General features: G+C 51.5%; 6 protein-coding genes and 1 non-coding gene across 7 annotated transcripts; all 7 read right to left on the bottom strand.

Annotated features, from left to right (window-relative positions):
* Positions 1 to 1,800: 1,800 nt before the first annotated feature.
* APUU_41422S (cation-translocating P-type ATPase) lies at positions 1,801 to 5,672 on the bottom strand (the record flags this gene model as incomplete). The annotated part of the gene is made up of 14 exons (XM_041704603.1): positions 1,801 to 1,967; positions 2,073 to 2,334; positions 2,396 to 2,585; positions 2,642 to 2,711; positions 2,756 to 2,812; positions 2,859 to 3,315; positions 3,363 to 3,422; positions 3,470 to 3,746; positions 3,799 to 4,142; positions 4,195 to 4,435; positions 4,481 to 4,751; positions 4,807 to 5,343; positions 5,389 to 5,462; positions 5,512 to 5,672. 14 exons carry the CDS (start codon positions 5,670 to 5,672, stop codon positions 1,801 to 1,803), a joined length of 3,168 nt encoding a protein of 1,055 aa, XP_041557172.1.
* A 516-nt stretch (positions 5,673 to 6,188) lies between these two features.
* On the bottom strand, positions 6,189 to 7,965 carry APUU_41421S (putative MFS multidrug transporter; the record flags this gene model as incomplete). The annotated part of the gene is made up of 5 exons (XM_041704602.1): positions 6,189 to 6,763; positions 6,818 to 7,096; positions 7,142 to 7,271; positions 7,318 to 7,850; positions 7,896 to 7,965. The coding sequence occupies 5 exons, from the start codon at positions 7,963 to 7,965 to the stop codon at positions 6,189 to 6,191; spliced, it is 1,587 nt and encodes a 528-aa protein (XP_041557171.1).
* A 489-nt stretch (positions 7,966 to 8,454) lies between these two features.
* Positions 8,455 to 9,141, bottom strand: APUU_41420S (uncharacterized protein; the record flags this gene model as incomplete). Its single annotated transcript, XM_041704601.1, has 2 exons — positions 8,455 to 8,951; positions 8,997 to 9,141. 2 exons carry the CDS (start codon positions 9,139 to 9,141, stop codon positions 8,455 to 8,457), a joined length of 642 nt encoding a protein of 213 aa, XP_041557170.1.
* A 40-nt stretch (positions 9,142 to 9,181) lies between these two features.
* On the bottom strand, positions 9,182 to 10,594 carry APUU_41419S (Zn(II)2Cys6 transcription factor; the record flags this gene model as incomplete). Its single annotated transcript, XM_041704600.1, has 4 exons — positions 9,182 to 9,210; positions 9,253 to 10,058; positions 10,103 to 10,366; positions 10,416 to 10,594. The coding sequence occupies 4 exons, from the start codon at positions 10,592 to 10,594 to the stop codon at positions 9,182 to 9,184; spliced, it is 1,278 nt and encodes a 425-aa protein (XP_041557169.1).
* A 465-nt stretch (positions 10,595 to 11,059) lies between these two features.
* On the bottom strand, positions 11,060 to 11,151 carry APUU_t40027S. Its single transcript has one exon. It is a non-coding gene; the product is annotated as a tRNA-Glu (tRNA).
* Positions 11,152 to 11,364: 213 nt separating this feature from the next.
* Positions 11,365 to 12,006, bottom strand: APUU_41418S (uncharacterized protein; the record flags this gene model as incomplete). The annotated part of the gene is made up of 4 exons (XM_041704599.1): positions 11,365 to 11,412; positions 11,480 to 11,775; positions 11,835 to 11,885; positions 11,934 to 12,006. The coding sequence occupies 4 exons, from the start codon at positions 12,004 to 12,006 to the stop codon at positions 11,365 to 11,367; spliced, it is 468 nt and encodes a 155-aa protein (XP_041557168.1).
* Positions 12,007 to 12,770: 764 nt separating this feature from the next.
* On the bottom strand, positions 12,771 to 14,602 carry APUU_41417S (sugar porter family MFS transporter; the record flags this gene model as incomplete). Its single annotated transcript, XM_041704598.1, has 7 exons — positions 12,771 to 12,871; positions 12,931 to 13,177; positions 13,245 to 13,555; positions 13,608 to 13,643; positions 13,689 to 14,113; positions 14,159 to 14,357; positions 14,407 to 14,602. The coding sequence occupies 7 exons, from the start codon at positions 14,600 to 14,602 to the stop codon at positions 12,771 to 12,773; spliced, it is 1,515 nt and encodes a 504-aa protein (XP_041557167.1).
* Between the last annotated feature and the right edge of the window lie 555 nt (positions 14,603 to 15,157).

Below are 15,157 nucleotides of genomic sequence, written 5' to 3'. Positions count from 1 at the left end.
CTGGTGCCGGGGCAGCAAATGCAATGGCAACAATGCTCAAGAGGATGAGAGATGTCTTCATGGTGTAATGGGTTGTGTATTCTGCGACTCGTCAGTAAGCCTCAACACCCATTTCCTTGAGAGGGAAAGTACCTTGTCAATTTCTGATTTAGTTGTTGGGATCTGCTGTCTTTCTGAGTAGACTCAGCGTGGAGGCGTTGACTTTATATTTCCTGGACGGCACACATCAAGCACATACTAACTCAAACACAACATCAAACTCCGTGACTCTTCAGGATAGCTCCATTGTGTAAGCGCTACTGCACTCTTGCGCTGACTTATTCTCAGCTAGGCCATTCTTTCCCCTCAGTTGTCGACTGCCCCTGCCATCCAATATAGCTCCTGAGCGCGAATAACGACCAACGAGTTGACAGCTTATATCACAAACAGGACTACTACCTACTCCTCCGTTCCAGAAATGGCCTCAATCCTCTGCTAGCACTCATACCACTGGCACAGCCCATTAGCACAACAGCTATATCTTCCATTGACGCATAGACCACAACCCTGGCGCTTCTCGACCATGTCAGCGTTCGCGAGTGGCGCTGGCGCCGGGGCCGCCATTGCAACGGCGACAATGCTGAGGATGACGAGAGATATCTTCATGTTGTAGTGTAAATCAAAACGTATGTTCTGCGACTCGCTGGTAAACCTTGACTGGGTTTCTCTAGAGGGAAAGAAATGTACCTTGAATATTTGAACCTGTTGCGGGTGCTTGCTGCCTTGTTTAGTGGACTTGGTATGAAAAGCGTTGGATTTATACCTTTTTGTCGGTATACTGTGAAGTACATACTTGCCCAGATAGCGCCTCACTCCGTGCCTTTTCAGGGTAGGACCACCCTGTAATCACTACGCCATTGGTGCACTATCTCAATTTCTTAGGCAATCAGCTTCCCTCCGAGTGGTGGGGCAATAAAAAGACCCAAGGGACCCCTCGGCGAAGGATTCAGCCTGCAGGTCTGGGCTAGTGCGAGGGCGAGTTACAGGGTCCTGGAAACAGCGAATGTTGGGGAATATATTAAGCCCAGATACTCTACAAATAGTCCATCATGCCTCGGGTACTCTAACCGTAAAGGAAACGGCATATTAGGTGTTGGTTCGAGTTGGGTAATATCAGGTACTGTGTACTTAGTGCCAACCTACAGAGTTACGAGGCAGCAAATGATCCAAGTGCAATTCATAGAGAACCCGAGCTCCCACCGCATACTTTGATTCCACCACTCATAGCTGGATAGACGTCCATCGCTCCTTCCGAATACCAGTGCAGTCTCTGTCTTACAAGGAAGCTACGATCGAGTCACTTGCTCCTCCTTCCTATTCATTCAGGTGAAGTATACAGTCGCGCCTTCCCGGTGTACCGTTCATGGTATGAGATGCGGAAGGTGCAACCGACCCAAAATGGTCTCAATTCGCGCGGGCGACCCCCGTCAGTTTCCTATTTCGGACACTGGCCCTAACTCTGTCACACCTTCATACAGCTGGTCAATAGTCTACAAGAGGTAACTTCAAACGCCAGATTTCATTATATTGTTCAATCGAAAATTGCCCGTGATAGCAACCGCAGAGCCTCAAGGGAGGTATTAAATTAAGCATTAATCACGACGTTTTAGAGCATCTTGCATCATCATCGAGCCGGCGTGGCATTGTTTGAAAGTAAATAATTTAATTTATATTTATTTGTCTAATTTTCTAGAATGTGGCCTGTGAATAGCCTTTTACTGCGATCGACCCGCCATTCACTCCGAATATTGCAATTGCAACTCACCAGGCAATCTTCGCCAGAACACCCTTCGGCCAGCGCCGCACTGAATACTTACGAACTTCATCGAGGAATAAAAGCCCAAGTCCAAATGCAATCGGGAGGAAGAAATGCTCCACAGGCACCGTGGTCGTATCAATCGAGTCATGCAAGGCCGGGATATACAGGACTGTCACAATAATCCATTAGCAAACCCAATCTACAAAAGCAGAACAAACCAAGACGAAAAGCCAAGACGAAAAACCAAGCGGATAGGGAATGGAGGGTATCTCACATATAAAAACCACACACAACGCAAACCCCATCGCGGGAAAAAGCAGCAGATTCTGCGTCTCCCTTTTCAGAATCGGCGGCTGCTGGAAGATACTCAACCGGCGGGTCCTAACGGCGAGCAAATTGAAGAATTGCATAAACACCAGATTGACAAAGTAGATCGAGGACGCCTCATTCGCGACTTGGGTCACGTAGTCTGGGTCGTATTGCGGATCCATGGAGCCGTACCGGAGGACCATGGCGCTGAATGGGATTCCTTTTCTCTATATTGCATGGGTTGTATTGTCAGTTCTGTTCTTTGTTTGCGGGCTGTATGGTTCCTACCTGCATGTACCAGAATGCCATGGCGTAGGACATGAAGCACTCGTATAATCCGATGAAGAAGTATGCGTGGCCGAGGAGCTTTGCGTCGACGAGACGGTCCTTCTTGGGGTTTCGGGGGGGTCGGAGAAGCAGATCAGATTCTGGCTTTTCGAAAGCGAGGGTTATTGCGCCGGCGCAGTCGGTTAGACAACTGCTTCTATTAACAATGACGCTTTCCCAGGTGGTAACATATGGATGGGGACGCACCAGATGATGATCATGAGGAACGAAGACAGGATTTGCGGGACGCCCAATACCACGTTCGTTATGACCGGCCCTAGTTTGTTAGTTATGTCGAGGCTGGACATAGTGGTAACATACATAGTTCACTGAAGCTGCCAGCAGGAAGGAGGTAGATGACAGTCTTCTTCAGGTTATCTGCATTGAATCAGCACAACCCGCGTAACAACAACGAAAGACATACCGTAAACGAGTCTCCCATACTTGACAGCCTCAACGATGGCAGAGAACGAATCAAGAAGGACAATATCAGCAGCCTCAATCGCCACATCAGACCCACTGCCCAGAGCAACACCAACATCTGCTGCCTTCAGAGACGGGGCATCATTGACGCCGTCACCTGTCATGGCGACGATATTATCCCTAGCCTGGAACTCCTTGACAATGCGAAGCTTCTGCTCGGGCGTCGTTCGCGCAAAGACGATTTCGTCATAACCACAGATTCTATCCCAGTCGTTGTCAGAGAGATCAGCCAGCTCGGGGCCACTGATGACAATGGCGGTTGTTGCACCGGGCTGCTTGATGGCTGTTTCATCGTAGTGGTCCAAAGACTTGATATCGTCGACCAGATCAGGATGCGTTCTGATAATGCCGCACGCGATTGCAATTGCTTGAGCAGTGAGCTTGTAGTCTCCGGTAACCTGACAACTATTAGCAAAGCGGCATGTGTACTTATTCTTAGACTGACCATCATAATCCGAATAGAAGCCCCGCGGAGCGTGTTAACCACAGACGGGATCTCGTCTCTCTACGCCCATTAGCCCATATACATATAAAAAGCAAGACCAATCCTACCGGAGGATCAATAAGTCCAACCAACCCTACAAGGGTAAGACCGTCCACAGCCGACTCAAGAACCGCCTTCTCATCGCAAGCTGCATTCGCCGCGTCACTCGAAAGCAGCTTCTGGGCCATGAGAATAACACGCTTCCCCTTTGCCGACCAGTGGTCTTTAACAGCTTCGATCTTGCTGCGGTCGCTCTGGGATAGGACCTCCGCCTCGCCATTTCTGTTAATCGCGTATGCGCATTTCGAAAGAAGCATATCCGGAGCACCTTTGATGAAGAGGTACCTATTCACAACTCAGCCTGTACTCACCATATGTACGAGAAAGGCATACTCACGCGCTGTCCTGGTCCACCGACTTCATAACCCTAACCATGAACTTATTCTTGCTGTTGAACGGAATCTCAAACGTCTTCTTCCACCGCGAACGCAGGTTATTAACCGGTCCAAGCGACTGCGAAAGCCGCAGGATAGCCTGGTCAGTAGGGTCTCCGAAGACCTTTACGGCGTGCAGAGGACGGTCCAGAGTGCTTGCATCGAATTCAGCCGCGTTGCAGAGCCCTCCGACGGAGCGGACCAGACTTATGGATTTGTTGGGGATTCCTTGGGCCATGCGCTCTTTGGCTTCGTCGGAGGTGTACTCCTCGTTTCCGGAGAAGCAGTCTGTGACGAACATTTCGTTCTGCGGGTTGTTAGTGGTATTTCTCCTAAAGTTTAAGGGTGTGGGAAGAGACCTTGGTCAGGGTTCCTGTCTTGTCTGAGCAGATCACCGAGACAGCGCCGAGGGTTTCCACTGTCGCAAGAGACTTGCAGAGGATCTTATTCTTTTTCATAATCCCAGCGGCAATAGTAAGGCCCATGGAAATGGCGATTGGGAGGCCCTCCGGTATAAAAGCTATACCAACACTCACACAGCTGACAATGAGGGTTGGGACGTCGATGAAGTCGGGATGGTCTCTGCGTAGGTACCCAGCCCTAGACGATGTCAGCGAGTCTCTCTCTATGAACCGACACACGTACCAGATGATAATAATGATGACCACGAATGTGATGATAAAGGAGGCAATTATCAAGACGAATCGCAGGATCTCCTTCTGCATGGGCGTAAGCTCTGTTCGGCGTCCGTGGGATAGGCTGGCGATTCGGCCAAACACCGTCTGGTCTCCTGTTCCGACGACGATGCCCAATGCAGCTCCTGATACACAGTATGTACCCTGCAGACCGATGTTATTCGTTTCAAGGAAGTTTTTGTTTGTTGAGTCCACAGACCCAGGAACAGGCTCCGACTCGCCTGGACAGTCAGCAATACATCCAGCAAAGCAAAGCACAAGACAGCGCATACTCACCAGTCAAGATAGACCGATCAAATTTAACATCAGCAGAAGCCTGAATCAGGCGCACATCCGCCGGCAATTTATTCCCCTGCTTAATCTGGATCAGATCCCCAGGCACCAGATCAACCGCACTCAGATCCGTCGGGTTCCCATTCCGAACGGCAACACACTGGCCCGGCAGCATGGTCGTAATCGACGCCATTACCTGCGACGACGACCAATCCTGCCAGCCGTTGAACGCAGCCTGGAGGACCCAGACCGCGACGAGGACAATAGCCAAGGCCAGGTTTGCCTGTGCTGGAGGGTGTCCAAGCGGTTTCCACGCGATGAAGACCAGTATGCCGCCGCCGAGAAGGATGCTGCCGAAGCCGCCGAACATGTAGCCCATCAAGGTCCGGAACCATCTTGACGGGGGCGGCGAGGGCTGGTTTTTGCCGTATTTGGCGACGAGTCGGTTGAGCTGTTCGTTTTGCAGGCCTTGGGGGGAGGTTGTGAATCGTTTATGCAGCTCGTCGACGGAGAGGAGGTGGTAGTCGAGTTCCGCCAACCCTATACTGTCAGGAATGGTATGATTAAACGAGATAAGAAACCGACCTTTTATTTGTTCTTGTTCCTGTTTATTAGAGTCCTTGGCGTCTTTCCCAGACGTGTCGTCGACTTTGAATGAACTGCAGAGTATATCAGAAGGCGTCACGCAAGGTGTCTTATACTCCTTACAGCGTGCGGTATGTAATAGGCAGCAAATTCTCCGGAGCGACAACTCTCCCCGGGGCGCTGCCAATAGAAAGAGATGAGTTGCGACGGGACAGAGACCGCATTTCCTCACGAGGGACGCCCTCGTCGACAATCGTGATCCTGTCGTGCTTGTCGTGCTCCATAGTATAGGTTGAAAGAAACAAATTAAACAAATTAGAGAACAATATAGAGCTGCAATGCGAAGCTCGTGCCCTGCCATGCCTCTTATAGACCTGCATGATGCGAGGAGCTATGGCAATCTCGATTGTGCGGGATCTCGCGTGGTTGAAAGAGCTGGCGATAGTGAAGCCCGAGTGGCTGCAGTAAATCACTCGCGGCCCGCGCGGATTTTCTGGTCCAACCACCGCGGCTGCGCCATTATCTGAACCACTCTTTGCACAAGACTCAACTTGTGCACCGCCTCGATCGCTGTATTGAGCTGTTCAGTGGCATGAAAATGCCGCAGTGGCTCAGGTTCTTTCCTGGTCGCGAGCTGGAGTTGGTCAAGTTGGTGCGGAGTTAGGGCTGTTGAAACCTGGAATCTTTTAATGCTATCTATTCGATAAATTAGTGAGTAATTAAATTAATGTAATAAGCTTTTATCAGTCATCATCTATCCATGCAACACCATTAACCCATATTAAATCCCAAATCAAGAACTACTCCTCCCCAGTCCTATCCTGCACCCCCCCTCCAGACCCAACCCCATCACCAACCCCCTCCTTAACCAACATCTGACAAAACCGACTCCGTTCACGAACCCACCTCCCCTTCCAAAGCAACACATACGGAATCGGTAAACACGCCACACTCACAAACCCCACCACCGTCGTCGCCCACCCCACCCCCAAATCCCTATACATCGGCTTCGCAGCCACCGGAAGCGCCGCACCCAGCATACTCCGCAGAATCACCGAACTGGCCAGCGCACTCGCGCTGTAGATGTTATACGCATCCGTGACGTACACCAGCAACGAGGTGAAGATGGACTGGTATCCGAAGCCGAAGAGCAGGCCCGCCATGACGGGCGCGATCCAGTGGATGGTGGGTGTTGCGGTCCAGGCGAGCCAGAAGAGCGAGATGGCGATTGCGAGCCCGCCGATGCAGGAGACGGGGAGGCGGTGCAGTTCCGGGCTGAAGGGGAGGAACCAGGTCTTGTTGCGCGATTTGGCAGATTCGTATTTTAGGTCCCAGGATATGGCGACTAGGGCTGTGGATGCGGCGCCGATTCCGACTGGAAATTATTAGTTGGGTGGATTTTGGTTATGTAGGGGAGGGGGGGACGTACGTGGAAGAAAGGCGAGCGAGGTCATTTTGATGCTGAAGCCGTATACCTCTGGGAAGATAATTGGGTAGGCCTGGAAGAAGAAGAAGACCAGGGCGTAGACGACGCCGACGTAGATCGAGGTGAAGAGGATAATCGGTTCAAATATGAGCATGTACAGCGGTCGTAGGAAGATCGTTGCGAGGTTTGTATCGACTTTCGATACGGGGGCGGTTATCTCGGTTCCAGACATCTTGCTCAGCTCTGCGGCGTGGCGCTTGAGTATCACTGGGCCGAATGATTCTGTGCAAGTTAGTATGAATTGCAAACCGCAATAAGTAAGCGTACCTGGTAGGAAAACCAGCCCAGCAAGTGTGACACCGGCGAGTATCAGGTCAGCCCAGAATGTCCACCTCCAGCCATGTTCAGACGCGAATCCGGAGATGATAGGACCCAAAACAGGCCCGAAGCTCGCAGCCTACCACAGTTAGCACAAGCAACAACAAGTCAGGTGAAATACGTACGGCCATGTAAAAAGTCATTGCTCTCCCCCTCGGTCTAGCCTCGAAGATATCCGCGTACGCACCCCCGATGACAGTCTGCGGAGAAGCAGCCATGCAGCCGCAGACAAAGCGAAAGAAGACCAGGGTCGACCACCCAGGAGCCAGTGCGCACGCGAGCGTAAAGACGAAGAACCCAATAAAGGTGTAGAGGAGGACCGGGCGTCGTCCGATAGTTTCGCTTAACGGACTCCATATCAAAGGCCCGACTACATACCCTACCAAGAACATCCCAGTGGGGAGACTACCCTGCCCGTTGTCCTTCATGTTGAAGTCCTCCATGATGTACGGAACAGCATTGCTTGGGAGCGAGGAGGAGATGCCGCTATTCATCACCGATAGGAGCGTAAAGAAGACGACATAGAGTTTCTTCGAGAGCGGCCAATTGTACGGGCTTTGCTTCGGGCAGTCTTTGAATGTTATCACAGTAGGAGGAATGGGCGTCGGCGGTGGTGTGGGCGTAGGATAGCTCGTGGCTGCCACAGAACCGCTTGTTCCTGAGCCATGTTAGTATCAGCAGAGCGGATGTAGCGATAACTTACCTGAATTTGAGCCTTCTCCTGGAGCCTTCTCCGGCCGGGAAATTACTTGGCCTCCCTTTTCGTCCTCCATTGTGATGGTTGGTTACGCGGTCGGAGAATTACTGCAGCGCAATGGTTGACTTAAGTATGAAGCATCGAGCATCGACCCCCTCATTTTCGGCAGCGAGGACCCGGCTTGACTCATAGAAACCGGTTCGACCTGTCCAGACGCATGCGCACAGTTGAGTTTGTTCCGGATTGGGCAGATCTCCCAATAGGAACGCTCGTGTATCGAACATTCTTCGCACTAAGACCGGCCCCGACACCGGCCCCGATCGGGACCGATGGTAGGGCTCGGCGGCCAACACCGACTCGGACACGACAAAGACAAACAACCTGAAATACAGTTGGATATGCAGTTAATATGCACACGGGTCCATGTGATGGCCTCTTTATGGTTTACTTGCTGCTTCTGCAGTTCTAGCCCGCTGTCAAAAGACAAACAGCTGCACGTTCTTCACAAAACGGACATCTCTCCGACGGAAAGGATTGGCAGTTACATTTAAAGAAGTCAGGCCTGTCAAGTCCGGCACAGGTCAGGCAGAAAGTCAAAGATGTCTGTCTGGCCTTCCTCGAACAGGTCGAACGAATCGGCTATCGGCGCCGTCAGGTTCCAGTTCGGGATATCGTAGCCCAGAAGTCTGGGCAGGACAGGCTCAGGCCTAGGCTCTGCAGCTGAAGAAGCGGTCAGATCGGCCTCCTTCTCCACCCGGAGCATCGGGTTCTCAGAAGAGGGTCCAGCGCCTGTCTGGTTGAAGTCCGATGTGGATGCGCTATCAATCTCTGGGGTCCTCAACGGCGCTGCAGCACCGTGCTGCGGGTTACTGCTGTCGTTGTTACATAAATCCTGTTCCGTGAGAAGCGCTCCAGCATAGTTGACGAATATCTGGACTGTTCTGTGAATGTCCGGGTAGGGCGGCTGTTTGAGGTATTCGAGGATCTGCCGGACACGTTGCAGGACTAGGCGTCGGTTGATCAGCGTAGGATGCCACCGCGCTACCCTAATGGCGAACGTTGCTAGTGCTGTGAGTTTGTGACGATCTGGAAGGTCGAGACACTTACTGATAAACGCAATAGTCAGGGCGGGGTATGTTGGAGCCCAAATTAGCTGGCACCTGTATGCTGATTCCGTCACCAGAAATGTCAATTGGCTCTCGATCACTTCCACCAGTTCCCTCCAGAGGTTGAGGACGGCGTCTGGTTCCATGCCTTGCGCACCGTCTGGTGTCTGCTGTAGTTTTTGTATCCTAGCTATAGTCACACAGTATGTAAAAACCTGTTACGTTAGCAGTGATCCTGTAGAAGCGGAATATCCTACCTTGGCGTAGTTGAGCATCAACTTCAAAGACGACCGCTGAAACGCACCAGGATGGAACGCGTTTTCTGAAAGTCAGAATAATCCAAGACGTACACGTAGGTAACTCACGATGGTGCAACTCATCCCACTCCTCCCACCACTGGTTCAGCTTCCGCATAATCGCAGGCAGCTCGGTCGATATAATCTGAGCCGCAGTGGAATTCTCAATTATCTGCCGGCCTCTCGTCCGAATCTGGTGATACTCGATAATCGACACAGTCCGCAGATCGCAGTGAAGCGATAAAGGGTAATCAAGAAACTTGCGCAGCTTCGAGATATCAACGTCTCCCAGACGCGACTTCCGGCCCGTTCCACTCGCGACGTCCAGCTCCAGTGTAGATGAAATCAGCCATGTGCGCGTCTGCCAGACAAGCTGTCGGTCCTCCATGCTTGCTGACAGGTAGCTTCTCGGTGCCGTGCTATGGGCCAGCAAAGTATCCAGCGACTTCTCAAGGCCCAAATCCAACGCCGTGCGCAGAATCAGGGCTGTCGAGAACCAGGTCTTTTCCGAGTACGCCGCAAGAAGGATCATGCCCTGCACGGTCTCTAATTTAGTAGGCTTCGCAAAGAAAGAGTCCTCCGCCAGCCGCTGAGCTTCGTCCTGAAGCACGCGCTGCAAATGAACATTCCCACGGAAATCAGTCGCTGCACGGCTGGCCAGGTAGATAATCACCGTGAAGCAGAATAGCGATCGCGAGCGGATGGAGTCGAAAGTGTCTCTGACAGGATCGAACAGAGGGATGAAGTTCTTGCTGCAGTTCATGAATCTACAAGAGTCAGTTATGTTCTTCATGCCAATTAAGTATCCTACCTTTCGTAGATGTTCCGCGCATCCTCGTCGCTGATGATACCGCGCGAGATAATATCACCCCTGGAATCGGCAACATCCGACTCCCCCAAGAAGATGGGCGAGCTCTCCCTTAGATTCACAGACATGGAATGCATCACCGACTGCGGCGCAATCATGTCCTGCGGGCTGAACTGCTGCAATTCGAGGTTCTCTAAGTGGCTGCTCGACACGGACATGTTGCTCCGTGGACTAGCATCCGTGGTAGCAGTAAACCCGCTGCGAGAACTAGATTCAATCAGCTACTAGTACACTGCTATCCAAGTTACAAACCTACTGAGGAGTGTTCGCATGTCGTCGCCTCTCCGATGGACGCGGCCTACTGACGGTGTCCAGCACGCACTCGTGGTCGTACCCGGCGGTACGACACCTCGAGCACGGCATGTGGGTGCGGGCGTCGCAGCGGACCTTTTGCTGTCTGCACCGCCTGCAGCTCTTGAATAGCTTTCCGGACATTTTGATGTTGTTGATGGACTTGTGTTGATGTTGGCGGCATCGGAGCATCACGAAGACAAACTCCGATCGGGGCCGACTCACCGCCTGCCTTGAATTATCCTCTTAATATTCTCTTTCTTTTCGCTTGTGTTTTTATTTTATCCTTTGTAGGTAATTAAAGTCTTCAGAGTCAGTTCTAGTTGTTATCTTGTTGCAGTAGGCATTCATGTGTTATGATTGAGTGCAATGTTAGCAGGGGGAAGATATATATTGACGTGCTGCACCAGTCAAGCACATCTTAGCAGCCAAAAAACCGGACCAAAGATATTAAATCCAGTCTGTTCAATAAAAAAAGAATTTAAATTGAAGCAGTAATCAATAACCATAAGCAGGACATAGCATAAAAATATCACTGCCAGAGCATAGCAGCAATCGGGCCCGGCAAAAATACGATATTTGATTTCAACCACAAAAAAAAAAACCAAACTCCGACACGGGGAATCGAACCCCGAGCTGCCGCGGACAATGCTTTGATTTAGCTTGAAAGGCGGCTATGTTAGCCGTTACACTATGTCGGATGATCTGTTCCAACCGGCCAGAATTATGGCTACATAGGCGAGCCAGTCAAATACGGGGTCGATTCGAGAATCGGGGCCGAATGCGCCAACAGCATGGAGTTACTTATGGGGTTATCTTCTTTCATTTTTTCATATTTTATCCATATTTCTGACTAACAGGTCATATTGCTATATCATCCACAATAGCACCGTCCATGCCTTTCCAGCAAATACCTACCGGACAAGCCTAAACGGCCCCAGCGCATTGAACAAAGAAGGCATCTAGCAAGACCATCAGCAACTCAACCAGTTGACAGATTCTTTTTTTTTTGAAGAAAGAATGACAAACCTGCGGCGCAGTAGGCAAATACGTATTCAACCTCAAATACCACACCGAGTCATCCCCAACCTCAGGCAGATCATCCGGAAGCTCAAAGGTCACACTGCCAGCGTCCGAGGGGATGCCGTCCTGGAGCTTCACCTGGTACTCGGAGGTGACGAAGCCCGCCGGCTGACGGACAGGGTTGTTGTGCAGCCACAGACTGTATTCGGCGGTTGGGTAGTGGTCCAGGCTTGCGTCGCAGCGGCCGCTGTTGCGGTTGAATCGGATCTCGATCGGCCAGTTTGGCGCGATGGTGCTGTTGTCTGGGTTGTTCATCAATATTTTGCATTAATAAATATGAGGTAGTGAGGCGTGGACGAACCGGTTGGGCCTGAGTAGGCGTTTATGCAGGCATAGTCGCGTTTGCCCCAGGCTGGTTGCAATGTTAGTTTGGGAGGAGACAGGAGGATGAACGACTTACGAGCCCACTTGTCGAGGACAGCGGAGGCGCTGGTAGCGAGGAGAACAGAGATAATTGTAGATGTAAGCTTCATGTTGGTGGTTGGGTTGTTGTTGTGATAGACTAGAAGAGCTGGGAATGCTCTCTATTTATGCCAGAAGTCAACAACTCAAATGTTATCTTGCTGATTGGCTTTGTTTTAGATGACTTCTGCAGCACAACCTCAGAGTTCACGCCAAGCTAGAAAAGCCAGCTGAGCTTGCGATATACGAGCTCCGAGACACAGACACTGAAACCCGACGACTTGTAGAGAACACCCTCGCCTGCACATGCCCTGGCGCACGCCAAGTTGCCAGAAATATGGTATTCATTCCCTCGTGATGAACGAGAGCTGAGATTTATGACGGCGGCCAAGCAGTAAGAAGTACCAGCTGTTGATGTATTCAGCCAGCCGCAGAACAGCCGTCGACGCAATACTGGCAGTTCGGAATCTCGGCCTCGCCCTTGTGTGGATTCTCGGTCAGACGGTCGTTTAGAAGAGTATAATTACGGGTTGTTCGGTTCATAGTTACTGTTGATTGGGTGAAAACTGGTAACTTGTTGCACAGGTCGGACTTGAAGGATGGTACCTGTACGAATGAATATCATATTATAAGAAGGTAGGCTATGTTACTCTTGATTTACTTGAATCATCTTGAATACGTTCGTAATGTCGTGGCGGACATCACTTGCCCTAAAAGCATCCGGCCCATCACCGTAAGACGCATTATGATCAAGGCGCCAATAGAACCACTATACACTTTCACAACTGAAACTCATTCAAACCCACTATAATCAAATAATATCATGCCATCCGTACTATACCTTACGCGGTCTCTCCACCACCGCAGCATCCGCATCCGCATCAACATGAACATGCTCCTCATCCTTCCTAAAGTGCACCAAGTTCGAATTAAACACTGCCACAATTAGCCAACTGTCAACTGCAGTCTCAGACGACTAGATAAGAAACACATACCATCCTCCATCTCCTCCAACGATTTGCCCGTGGTCTCCTTGATGAACAGAAACACGTAGACGACAATCGCCCAGTTGAAGATACAGAACATCAAGAAGGTCTTCCAGCCCATATTGTCCACCGCGTGCGGCGTCGCCTGCGAGAACACAAAGTTGAACAGCCACTGCGTGGCGGTTCCAACTGCGATGCCGATTTCGCGGATCCGCGTTGGGAAGATCTCGCTCATGTATAGCCATGGGACGGGGCCCTATCATACTTATTAGTTCCTACTCGGGTAAAGATGTTATAAAGATTTATAAAGAAGAGTGGTATACCCAAGACATGTTATACGACGCCGCCTCAAGATAAATCATCGCGATAGAGGCCGCAGTTTGCGGGGAGATACCTGTTGCTGTTTCCGTTGAATCGGGGTCCACCGGGAATGATTTGGCGAGCATCGCGACGATGAGCATGAGGGCGCCCATGAGGAATGCGCCGATCGCCAAAGACCACTTTCGGCCGATGCGCTCGACCAGGAAGAGCACGAAGATGCCGCATGCGACGACCTTGACGACGCCGAAGAAGCCCGTGATGAAGAGTTTGTCGTTTGCGCCGATGCCTACGGCGCCGAAGATTTGGGGGGCGTCTAGAGTTATTAGTTTCAAGTCTGAATTTAGAGTAGAGAGGATATGGCGTACAGTATGCAAGTGATGTATTTCCGGTGCATTGGGCGCCTGAAGAGTCAGTATAAGATAGAAAGCACGGAAAGGTTCGCATACAGATCTGAATAGTAATGGCAATAAACAGCCTATACCGATTCGCAGAAAGACCCAACTCCTTCCACGTAACGCCCTCCGTCGCTGCGACTTCAGCACTGATTCCATCCAGAATCTCCGCCATCTCAGCGCGAACCTCCTCGGTGTCTTCTCCCCCCCTGACCCAGATCAGCGACTGCAGCGCCTCGTCGTGCCGCCCCTTGCTCGCGAGCCAGCGCACGCTCTCCTTCAGGAACAGCATGCCGACGCCCAGGATGCCGGCGGGGACCAGCTGCAGCCCGATGGGGATCTGCCACTGCCGGTCGGACGGCTCGACGTGTTTCTCGACGGCGTAGTCGATCCAGTACGAGGTCATGACGCCGAGGGTGAAGAAGAACTGGAACAGACTGCCTAGCTGGCCGCGGATTTCTTTGGGGCTCATTTCGGCGCTGAATTATTAGCAAGACGAATTAAAAAAACAAATAAATAAATACCTGTACATGGGCACCATCACCGTGGCCATTCCGACACCGATGCCACTAATCACACGCGCAGCATAGAAGGCCCCAATCGAGTGAGTCGGAGCAACCTGGATAATACCGCCAACACAAAAAATCAACGAAGCTAGGGCAATAGACCATCGGCGACCGAATCGCTTGGTAAACGGCCAGACGAAGAAGCACGAGAAGAAGGCTGGAGCAGGTCAGCGAGGAGACGAGAGTACAAATAAAGGAGCGCATACCCCCCGCCTGCAAAAGACTGTTGGAGTTTGAATTAATGTCAGCCCTTGTATCCTCGCCGTATCGGAACGAGTCCATGAACGAGTCCAGAGTCAGGATTCCGCCGATGATGCCGGTGTCGTACGCGAAGAGGAACGACCCGACGCAGCAGACGGAGACCAGGAAGACCGCCCGCAGGCGACCGAGCTGCTTGCCCATGGCGGTGGTAGAATGCGAAGTGACAATATGGAATCGACAGGAAGACAGAGTCAGCGAAGGGGGCTGTTTAAGTTAATATGTTAATACGCTGGCTGTGCGGGGAACCACTGCCCAGACTGCGACAGAGCGAGCAACAGCATTAAATGGCACGATCATGGCTTGGGCAAGGTCCTTGCGTCGGCAGATCCGTCCTGTCTGTTTGTCCAGTTAATTTGGGATGCGCAGTGGTGATTCGCAGGCCATAACACCATCACGATCGAGTCTGGGGAAGCGAATGGGGTCCAACCACCAGGCAATCACAGCGCGCGCTGGCATTCACGGTGGAGAGATGGATCGCGACGTGACAGTCAAGAGTCAGCCACGCGAAAGAGTGCGATCCAATCGCGGGCAGGACGCCGTGTTGGTGCGACGCCACCGTCTTGGCTGGATACTGGCTGGATAAGTGCTGCTTAGTGCTTAGGGCTCACCCCTGGAGGAAGTGCAGGCGGATACGGCGTCAACACGGTGGGTAAGAGTTGGCACTGGGCAGTGGCTGATTTAATGAGCTTATCTCGC

Source organism: Aspergillus puulaauensis, chromosome 4 (genome assembly GCF_016861865.1).
Source record: "Aspergillus puulaauensis MK2 DNA, chromosome 4, nearly complete sequence".
In the NCBI taxonomy this organism is placed as follows: Eukaryota; Fungi; Ascomycota; class Eurotiomycetes; order Eurotiales; family Aspergillaceae; genus Aspergillus; species Aspergillus puulaauensis.
Note: the sequence above shows the minus strand (reverse complement) of the source record. Positions and strands in the feature narration are given on the sequence as shown.